The sequence below is a fragment of the Tupaia chinensis genome, unplaced genomic scaffold (genome assembly GCF_000334495.1).
Source record: "Tupaia chinensis unplaced genomic scaffold, TupChi_1.0 Scaffold139757_1, whole genome shotgun sequence".
NCBI classification, from domain to species: domain Eukaryota; kingdom Metazoa; phylum Chordata; class Mammalia; order Scandentia; family Tupaiidae; genus Tupaia; species Tupaia belangeri.
This window is the reverse complement of record NW_006199637.1, coordinates 4,151,077-4,162,278: the sequence shown is the minus strand read 5'-3', so window position 1 is coordinate 4,162,278 and position 11,202 is coordinate 4,151,077. Positions and strand designations below refer to the sequence as shown.

The 11,202-nt window shown below is 54.6% G+C and overlaps 1 protein-coding gene across 2 annotated transcripts in view; it reads right to left on the bottom strand.

Moving 5' to 3' along the window:
* The window catches only part of DNMT3A (DNA methyltransferase 3 alpha), a 118,992-nt gene that overhangs the window by 72,681 nt on the left and 35,109 nt on the right, over window positions 1-11,202 (bottom strand). For both annotated transcript variants that reach the window (XM_027765815.1, XM_027765816.1), the window contains exon 3: window positions 1,994-2,098. In XM_027765815.1, the coding sequence (XP_027621616.1) occupies window positions 1,994-2,098 (105 nt within the window). The remainder of the gene's footprint in view (window positions 1-1,993; window positions 2,099-11,202) is intronic.

The window sequence follows — 11,202 nt, the reverse complement described above, 5'->3', positions numbered from 1 at the left end:
TATGACTCGTGCTGCTGGGTCCCGCCTCCGCCAGGGCTCCTGAGAGGCGGACGTGGGGCCCCTACCCCCAAAGGCTGCACCTCAGCCGGTGGACACTGGCCCCTGCAGTGGACTGCCAGCCCCGCACACTGACTCCACTTTGCTGTTTGCACCACTGGAGATGGACAGGGCAGGTTTCACTGGCGGCCATATTTCTCCAATAAAACAGCAGCTCAGAGAAGTTAAGCAACATGCTCAAGTTCACACAGCAGGGAAGCAGTAAACCCAGGTGCTGCTCCTTCTGTCACACGGTGGTTGCCGAGCCCCCCTGAGGAGGAAAGATCTGGCCAGGCAACAGCAGGCCCGACCTCTACTGAGCGCCCTGGCTGGTTGCTGCTGGAACCCCTCATATGCTCACAGGGGTCAAGGGTGCATCCTATCACTGCTGCTCCTCAGAAGAGACCCAGAGGTTCAGGCAGTGACTCAGTCAAGGTCACACGGGTGGTCAGTGGTGGAGCTGAGTTCCAAACCGAGCTCCGTCAGACGCCAAAGCCAGCTTTTCTGCCCACACTGCGGCCTGCCCCAATGACCCTTCCGCACCCACTGGGGGTACCCTCTCCTCACTGCCCAGCTGATGCCCACACACATGTGCCTGAGCTCCTCATGCCCTGAGCCCGGGCTCCTCCACCTCTCTGTGCAGTGCCTAGCCTTTGCTTCTAGAGACCAAGGGACACAGCCAGGAGTCGATGGCTCTTGTCCCCAGCGAGGGATGGGAGGAGACACCAGGCCTTAGCAGGGAGGCAGGACACACCTGCGGATGTGGCATTGGGGAGGCTCTGACTCCAGCCTGGCTCCCCTGCTCCTACCTTCTCCCTCAAGGTGCCCTCCGAGAGAGGACAGGGCAGGGGCACCCCAGGAATCTCACTGTCAGCCAGAAATGCCTTTGAAGTTCTGCTTTATCTTTCAATGTCATGTGAATTTTTCATTCCAGGCCATAAAATATCCATGTTTGCTTTAATATTTAAATGTTTTAAATGACTTACTGGTTACATTACTTAACTTGTGCTCCCCCCACTCCCTCCCCAAATCTTCAAGAGGAATTGTGCACTCAGTAGCTGGTAGGGCCCCAACCCCTGCCTCGAGACCCCACCTTCCTCCTCTGCTGTCCCTTCACTTCTGCCACCACCCACCCCTCTTTACCTCAAGGGAGAAGACCCAGACTCCATGCCCTGCTGAGAGCAGGGCTGAAACACTCCCAGACCTGCCTCCCTTATCTTCCTGCTCCAAGTTTACCATTTTCAGCTGCAAGGAGCTAAAAGAAAGGAGCCAGCTGTCCTCGGGCTGGGAAATGACTGCTCCGCCGCTGAGGGTAAGGCACAGGCAGCATGTGGGTGCGTACAGCCCACAGCTTGTCCCCTGGAAGTGTCCTCACTTTGGGCAACCCCAGATCTCCCCCAGACCTCAGGGGCGGTGGCTCCCCTGAAGCTCAGGACTTGCGGCTGGCCCTATGGCAGGGGCTGCTACGAGACCTCACCAACACCCCGATTTTCCTCCTCTCTTACAGAGGATGGTCTGTCAGCCCACCTCTCCTCCTCCTCAGTTTGACCGGACGCCCAGACCTCAGTTCCTTCTGGCAGATCCTCCATGTAGGAGCTGAGGCCCCGGGCAGGTGTGTGGGCAGGGCGGAAGGAGCCTACAGACGGGCCAGGGAGATCTTAATCCAACCCCGGGACTCTCCTGCTGCCCTTCAGGGCCTGGTTCAAGTCCCAGCTCCAAGACCCACCAGCCAAGACCCCTGGCTTCTTCAGGCTTCCAGTTCTCAATGTGAGAAATAAGAAATGCGAGGGCTTGTGGGGTCCAAAGACTGGGGAGTACAAATGAGTTCTGCAGCTGCAGGTGCCCTCCACAGCCTGGCCTTCACGTCCCCAGGTCCCTGCAGCATGGGGACGGCACGGCTGTCTAAGGGTACACATGTGTGCTGTGTACATGGGGTTGTGTGGGTCACGATACTCACCGGAGGGTGCTTGCGCTTCCTCCCGGGCCGCCCCACCTTGCGCGCTGTCGTGCTGGCCTCCTGGCGCTCCTCCTTGCCGCGAGGTTCCTCCTGTTCCTCTCCCTCCTGTGGGCACAAACACAGCCTGTGAGGCCAGCGGCAGATCCAAGGGGCTCCTCACTGGCTCATCATCCCGGCCTCCCTGTCAGCGCCGGTCCCACCCCATGACAGCCGCACGTCCAGGGCTGCGCACGTAGTTATCCCCCAGCAGAAGGAGCTGCACCCCCTTCCTCTGAGGCCAAGCTGGAGCCACCCCTTAGAGCCCCATTTACATACATCCTCAGGGGACCCAGGGCTTCAGGGGAGGCGCTGGCCTGCAGAGGGCATCTCTCCCTGCTGGTGACATTTTCTGAACTGCAAAATCCTAACTCCGTTCTGATAAAGGATTTGTTTCTGAGTTACAAGTTTATTTATGCAAAAACGTACCTTACACAAACACAAACATTACATTCATGATTAACGAGCCATCTTTATTAAGAACTCACGTGAAAAGTACTCTCGGTTATTAGCCCCGACACTCGCGATGGGACTCTGTAGGAAATGGACTTCTCCAGCTGCCCTGGAGCCTGTGCCATGAGGCGCTGGCACCGCACGTGCCTGTCGCCCATTGGAGAGTCTCAGGGACCAAACGTCGGCAACTCTCCATCTCTCCCATCCACCGAGTTCTAGACCAGGAGTTTATTTTGTTGCTCCCCCCACACGTGGGACCTGCACAGGCCGGCGGGCCCTGTTCTGCTGGTCTCCTGGGGCACAGAGACGCAAACCTAGAAAGTCCTGCCTCACTGCTCCCGCCTGGCCACAAACCACCCACACACAAGTCCCTTCTGACTCAGCTAGGCCCCAGCATGACTAATCACCAGCAGAAATGAGGCTGGGGAAGGAGACAGAAAGGGCCCCTGACTCAGCACAGGGACAGCAGGTTGCTCTTCAGCCCCTGCGTGACATCAGGAGCCAAAGACGGCTTCATGGTGCTCCCCAGAAGGGCACAACCCAGAGCAAGCTTGGCTCCACGGACGGGGAAGAGCAGGCCACAGGGTCCCTGGGGGTCTCCCTGAGACAGCCCTCAGCGTCCCACTCAACTTTCACTTTCTGTGATTTCAAGTTGGCTTGTGGTCGGCCACATGAATTTTCAGGTGATGCTGGGACACGCAAATGGAACCCCACTGCAACCAGTCAGACATTAGACCAGCAGGAAGAGCATCGCTGGCTTCCATCCATCTGTCCATCTGTCTACTCTAGGGATGTCTGTGAGACAGGTCCTCACAGCTCAAGGCCTGGGAGGCCTCCAAAGATGGAAGTGGGGAATGCACAGAGGCGCCAGGCGTTGAGGGGTGGCTCCGGGCAGGCCGGAGGGAGGACGGAGCTCATGAAGGGGATGGAGAACTGTCAGAAGTGCAAAAGTGGGTACCCACGTATTGTGGGAGCGAGGGGAGAGCTACTGACCCGAGACCAAACCTGCCTAATGCAGGCTTTGAAAACAGATTTGGTGAGGGGTCATAACGGCTGGTCTTTGAGGGCAGTGTCACTAAGCAGCATGACGTGAAGGCCAAGGGGCTGGGAGGGCTGCAGCGGGCAGTCTAAGGAGCCCAGATGAGAAATGTTCTGCGAAGGAGGCCCGGGATGGAGAGCCTGGTGCCATCTATGGAGGGAGGAGAGGCTCTGTGTGGGGCAGGGGTGGGGAGATGCTGGCCCCAGGACCAGAGACCCTGGAGGGGCTCTTTCCAGGCGAGTATGGTAGAGATACAATGAGGGTAAAAGGGCCATAGAAGACCAGCCAGCAGCAGGGCTCTGGAGGTCCAGCAGGAGGCCCAAGGGCTCATTCCTGGCTGAGGCCAGGCCTGTGGGCCTAAGTGATCTGAGGACCCCATAGACACCCTGTAAGAAAGGATCGCTCGGCTCACAGAAAGGGCACAGTACGAGGCAGCTAAACATCTCGTGAAGCTTGTGATTGGATCCATAGCGGTAGTGTCTCAGGCTGAGACGGGGCTTTTGGTCTGATTCTGCCTCCGCTAAATGGGCACTGTCTTGATCAGCAGTTATAACACCACCAGGGTCGGGATCAGCAGGTGGCATGGTGGTTAAGGCACTGGACACCCACATGGCTGACCGCAGTTTGAGTCCTGGACCAAGTGGCTTGAAAATCATACTGTGTGTGTGTGTGTGTGTGTGTGCCCAAAATTCTGAGAGCAGAATGGAGAAGGGATTGCGGCGGTGGCCATACCCCCTGGGGGGTGATTTCTCACTTTCCCTCTCCTGTCTCCTCCTTCCTCTACCCCAGGAAAGAAAGACAGACAGGAAAAACCCTAAAAACAAAACAAAACAAAACAAAAAAAACCCACAGTTACTGTGAGGTCACAGAAAGGACACAAAGCCTAGGGCAACCTCAAGTGGGTACAAGCCCCGCTAGTCCATTTTCTAGTTATAGGATCATCCTCTGTGAGCCTTACTCTCCCCCTCCGTGAAATGGGGACACAAAGATGTCCATTCTGCCCGCTTCTGGTTTTGTTTTTTTTTTTAAGAGGTTTTTGCTATAGGGCATGTGCGCTCACCAGATAGAGAGAGAGAGACAGAGAGACAGAAAGCGAGAAATCACCCCCCAGGGGGGATGGCCATGCCACAATCCCTTCTCCTCCATTCTCCTCTTGGGATCCTGGGCACACACGCACACATGCCTGGTGTGAGTTTAAGCCACCGGGTCCAGGACACAAACCACAGTCGACTACATGGGAGTCCAGCGATATAGACATTACGCTAACTGCTGGTCCCCCTGCTTCTCGGTTTTTTGAGAGGACAGATGAGCAAATGGTTTGTTCCCTTATCTGTTTTGTCCACTGTTGAATTTCCTAGAGCCTAAAACAGATTCTGGAAAAACTCCTATGCCCAGAAATTGTGAGCTTTGAACACTTTCTTTAACAAATTACATTTCTTACAGAGAAATGATTTTCTAACTTTTATTTCAAATTATTTTGCAGAGATGTGAAAGCCAAACAGAGCCTCCGATCAGCAGAAAGAGAGCACGGTTACCACACAACAATGACCTAAAAACAAAGAAGCTTGACATTTCAGGACAGGCAAGTCCTGGCCTCCACCGGGCACGGGGAGAAAGCCTCTGGGGACCTGCCATATGCAGACGTGCCGTGATTCCTTGCCTTCTGCCACACATGCTGTGCCTGGTCTGTTGGACTCGATTCTGTTCAACCCAGCCTAAGAGGAAGGGGTGGATCCCCCTGATGCCAGGTCCTGACATGTCCGGAGAACGTGGAGGGTGCCAGGCACGGGTGCAGTGTGCAAAGCCTATATCTCATGCCCAGCGCGGGGCAAGGTACTTTCTAGCCCTGTGCACCCCTGAGTTGTGCCTGCAAGAGCCCAGGTCAAGATTCACACTCAGGGGGACCAGTAGTTAGCATAATGGCTATGTCGCTGGACTCCCATGTGGTCAACCACAGTTTGAGTCCTGGACCCGATGGCTTAAACTCACGCCAGGTGCATGTGCGTGTGTGCCCAAGATCCCAAGAGGATAATGGAGGAGAAGGGACTGCAGTGTGGCCATCCCCCCGGGGGGTGCTTTCTCACTTTCTGTCTCTCTCTCTGTCTCTGTCTTTCTGGTGAACACACGCGCCCTATAGCAAAAAAGCCTCTCCAAAAAAAAAAAAAAAAAAAAAAAGATTCACAAGCAGGGACCAGCAGATGGTATAATGGTTATCTTGCTGGATAACCACGTAGTCGACCACAGTTCAAGTCCCTGGACCTGGCGGCTTAAAACTCTTGCAGGGCATGTGTACGTGCATGCACAAAATCCAAAGAGAAGAATGGAGAAGAAGGGATTGCAGTGTGGCCATTTCCCCTGGGGGGTGACTTCTCGTTCTCGCTTTCTGTCTCTCTGGCAAGTGCACGTCCCCAAAGCAAAAAATTTATCTACCAAAAAGAAAAAAGTTATTCACACTCTGGCCTGAGCAACTCCAGGCCGTGCTCTTTCCACCGCGTTTTGCAAAGCGAATTACCTTCCACCAGCGTATCTATCTTTCTTCCCCGATGGATGGAGCAATAGAGCGACAAGTGGCCCAGCAAAGCAGAAGGCGATAATTCTGCTCTGGGCATGCCCGAAGTTCACAGTCAAGGCAGGGGGGCTAACAGGCTAGAAGGGTGAGCAGATGGCTCGGGCCATGCCCCTCACCGGCTCCAAGGAGGCGGATCAAGTGGTTCATTCTCGCATCTGTCACGGGGCCTATTTTATTCAATATCTTTGCTGATGGGTTGAGCAAAGGAATTTAAAATATGCTTATCAAATCTGCAAGTAGCACTGAATTAGGAGGCGTCACTAATACACTGAAAGGGAAGAATCTGATCCACAGTGACTCGGAGCAGCTGGAAAACAGTAACACATTTAGCAGGAACAGATTTGAGCCCAGGTTGGTTTCCTCATCTGTCAAATAAGGGGACCGAATCAGTCAATCCTCCCAGTGGGGGAGGGAGGCAGACTTCTAGATAGGTGGGCTTGGGAGAGGCCAGTGAGGCTGGGATTTCCGCCCTGCTCTATTCCTACTAGTGACTTCATGTGATTTCAGCTGAGTCTTGCTTTCCTCATCTATAAAGTGGAGACAGTAAGACCCGCTTCCCCTGGATGGTGTAAGTGAGTGAGGTCATATAGCCAAAGCTGACTGTGGAGTCTTTGGAGACTCCAAGCATCCTCGGCTCCACATATCCTCACCAGAACACTGCACAGAAGGACAGCATTCCCACTAAGCCCCTCTCCCAGCCCCCTCCCTGCCCCCATGCAAATCCCAGTGCTGCCCTACATATGCAGCTATCACTCACAGCCAGGACAGACCCCAACATCTGGCTGGGGCTGCTGCGGTGAGATATGCAGGAACACTGGGGCTCCGTGTGCTTTCCAAAATGCAAAGCTGATTAGGTCACTCTGCAGAGCTGAAATCCCTGCCGAGGGGGCTTCCAGGGGCCTGCAGGATCAGGCCAAGCTCCTTAGCTGTGTGCACGGGAGTGGGGGGGGGCCCAGGATCTGGCTGGATCGCCAGATCTCCTCTCCACCCTGGTTCCCCACAGACCGCATCAGGTAAGAAGCAGGCTGCTTTGCTGCGCAGCACCTTGGAATGGACTTGCTGCCCAGAGTACCCGCCCCTCACCCCTCGGGGTTACCAGCTAGTCCTTCCTTTTCCAGGCTCACTTCCTGGATTTCCTTCCCTTGTACCCTTGCCTCCACCCCTACCTAGACTGAGCCTACAGGTCGGCCCTCCATCTCCTAATCTCCTACGTGCTCACCACCCAGTGCTGCAGACTTGGGCTATGAGGCTGGCCAGGCATGAGCTCTTTGAGGAGAGTGACTGCGTCGGATCCACACAGGCATCCGCAATGTCTGGACTGCTGTTGCCGGAACAAGGGAGGCACTCGAAAACACTTGATGAGTGACTGGCGCATAACAGGTGCTCAATAAACAACCGAGTCCTCGCACGCAGATAGAGGCATGTGTGCAGATACACAAACCCGTGCACCAGCACCTGCGGCTCCAGTGCCACTCAGACCTTGCTGACTCCAGAGTCAGGAAACACGATGACTACAATGTACTTCCTAGGCTTAAACCGAATTGTCGCTTTACATTTATGTAATTCCTTCTGGCTTTCCGAGCCCCTTCGCATTTGGAGGCCTGTTAGATTAGGCGGTTCCCATCAGCCTCTCTCTAAACTTCTGAGGCTATGATTTGACCTACATTTTACCACAGCTCACTGGATGGATTATTTTAAGCCACACACAACTTCTCATTCTGATGAGCTGGGCTATGAGGATACTAATCTCTCACATTTGTACAGTATGTGGTAATTAACAGAGTGTTTTCACGTATATTATTGCATTTTATTCTTATATTTTACAAAAAGTAGAACCGGAACGATTTTTTTCCATCACACAGGTGGGAATCTGAAGCTCAGAGAGGTTTTTCGTTTTGTTGTTGTTGTTGTTGTTTTGAGGGGGAGGTTTTTGCTATAGGACATGGGCGCTCACCAGACAGACAGAGAGAGACAGAGAGACAGAAAGCGAGAAATCACCACCCGGGGGGATGGCCACACCGCAATCCCTTCTCCTCCAGTCTCCTCTCAGAATCTTAGGCACACACACACACACACACATGCGCCCAGCGTGAGTTTAAGCCACTGAGACCGGGACTCGAACTACAGTTGACTACATAGGAGTCCAGCGACATAGCCATTATGCCAACTGCTGGTCCCACTCAGAGAGGTTATTTGATTTACAGAGATCAGAGAACCAAAGGAAGAGGCCTTAAGAACCAAAATTTAAATCTTTTATTGTTTTAAGTTTATTTGTTTGCTTATTTATCCCTCCATGAGAAAGAGAGACAGCCAGCCAGACAGCTCCCCCAACAGGGTCTTGACCTCACTACCCATGGTCTCAGAGAGTCCTAGATCACACATGCGTGCTCGGAGAGGTCTCTGAAGGCACACCCGGAACCATCTCTGGTGGGTCAGCCTCGCGAGCAACACGACATACCACCACACCGCTGTCCTGCCCCTCAAATTTAAATATTTTGATTCCCATGGGTCTTTCCATTGCAACAAGTCATTGTACACTACCATGCCACGTTTTCACACACGCACGCGCATGTGCTCACATGGTGAAAACGTAAGGCAATGCAAAGTAAAGGCACATGCTGGCATTCACATGCACACACACACACACTCCCACGGACTGGCCTCGGACCCCACCCCCGAGAGGTCCATGTTTCATGGAGCCCTCTCCCAGAGACAGCCAGCAGACATCCACAGTCCCTTTGGTACCTAAACCGGATGCTACTGATCCAGCATCCGTTGAGCAGATGTCTCAAGTCGGTGTTCGAATTAAGGAGATGAGCTTGCCGGATCTAGCCAGCTACTTGCCAGGGCCCCCTGGGACAAGAAGCATGAACAGCCTTTGCCAGCTGGCTGGCCAGCCTCCCAGGGGCTGTCTGTGGTCGTGAAATTCAGTGGAACAAACTAGCTTCTGCAGAGACAGAGCTCTGTCCTGGGCCGCTTGAGCCGCAGCTCTGCAGACGCACAGCCGCAAGCTCACAAACACCACATGCCCGCCCCACGCACCCATGTGCACACGTTCGGATGTGTGCAGGCTGACTCTGCAGAGGTGGCTCTGACTAGAGAGGGCAGGGGCAAAGACTGAGGACAGAGTGAGCAGTCAAGCAGTTGACCAGGAAGCAGCATGGATGCTCACACTTCCAGAACCTTCCAAAGCCCCCTACTTCTGACCTGTCATCTCTAAAGCTCTTCAGCCTCTTGTTTCAATTGTCCGACAATACTCAACAAATATTCGTGAACTGCTTCGTCAGCTCCATGCTCTAATCACTGATCAAAGTTGTCCGTTAGGTGGGTGACGACGAGTCACACCCCTGACTGCCCTGTGGTGCTTTGCAGAGGCAGCTGCAGGCCACAAGCAGGCCTCCTAGACACAGCCTCATGCCGGATAGGAGAGGCCATTTCCCAGTTTTCCAGCTCAGCATCCTCTCCCCCTGTAGAGCTGAGCCTAGGCTTTCCTGCCGCGGCCCAAGGGGACTTGCCTTCTCAACAGGGCTGGGGTCCACCCCTAGCCTGGTCATTTCGAGTAGAAGGCACCCCAGCAGTGGCCCCGATGAAGATACCCCAAAGGTGTCCACATCCCCTGCCATCAGCAGGTAGGTCCCACTGCCACTTGTCTCAGTTTTACTTCTGGTTCCATGGGCCAAGAAAGAGACTTCAGTACTCCCGAGCTGGCAGACCCAGAGACAGAACTCGCCCTGCACATGCCGACTCCCAGCCCATGTTTTTCACACCCCCCGTCAAACTTCCCTCTCTTCCCAGCAATCCATGGGGCTGCAGAGGATCTAAACCCCACAGGTGCAGGCAGGCAGGCAGGTAGGTAAACAGGTACATAGAGGATGTAAATATCCAAAAATAAATGACAAGGCTACCTTCGTAAGTGCCAGGACCTCAATTAATCACTTTCCCACACCATCTCATTTAAACCTCCTAAGCCGACGGAGCCGTTACTGCTCAGAGCTCACGCTGCTGACTCACGTAGGCAAGTCCAGATCCAAACACAGATCTGCTCTGGAATCCAGCTGACCCCTACCCGAGGCTGCATGGACTGTGAGGCTAACTTCATTGGACATATGGCAATGTGTAGCTTAAGAGGATCTGGAGCCCAAAGCCTGGGTCCTGGTCGGCTCACGGTGGGCACTGTGTACGTCATTTACCTATGGAACGGGCCCAAGTGTCTCACAGCTCCAGGAGAGGTGAGAGTAGGAAAGCGGCTTCTGTAACTACGTGCATGTGCTAGAGGGGACGCTCACTAAACAACCCTGTATGTCCATCACAAAGCAAGGAGCCAACCCAGAGTGACCACGTGGCGCTCTCTGCTGCAGAGGCAAGGTGTGCCCAGGAGCGGGCGGCAGGCCTGGGGGTCAACAAGAATGACTGAGGTTGGTGCTGACAGGACTGCCACCTGAGGATGGCCTTGAGCTTACATACCAGAGCGGAGGAAGTGCTCTGACCCCAAGGGAAATCAGTACTCGCCAGGCCTCTGGGCAGGACTCCGAGGGAGGCCCGGGAGGAGCCTTGTGCTAGCCATGCAAGCGCACACACACACGTGCACACACACTTGTGTGTGCTCCCCCAGCACGATTGTGCACCCCTTGGGCCACACCTGCTGCACAGCAGGAGAGGACGAGGCCAGGTATGCTGCCGGGAGGCTCCCCCTCCTCTGGAGGGCCGGTTCTGCGTCCCCATCTCGGTATGGTTGTCCCCCTTTCCCTGCACCAGGCCTTCCAGAAACACTCAATTCACCCCACAGACTTGGGGAGCCCTGAGTACCTGGAAAGGTCCCTAAGTCTGAGAAATGAGAGGGAGGGAGGGGGGAAAGAAAACAGAAACGATGTGTAAGGGCTTCAGAGAAGTTCATGGGAAACGGCGCTGAAGTACGTGCTTATGGCGGAGGGGAACACGTGGCGGCCGCACAGCTGGCCGCAGCAGGCACTTCCCATGGACCTTCTGAAGGCCCCGCGAAGTCCAGGGAGAGAGCAGGGGAAGGTGAGAAGCAGCATCTCCACCGAATCGCATAGCCCCTACGGACACGCCTGGGCGTGTGACTCCTGCTGATGTGACGTGCCACCCACACCC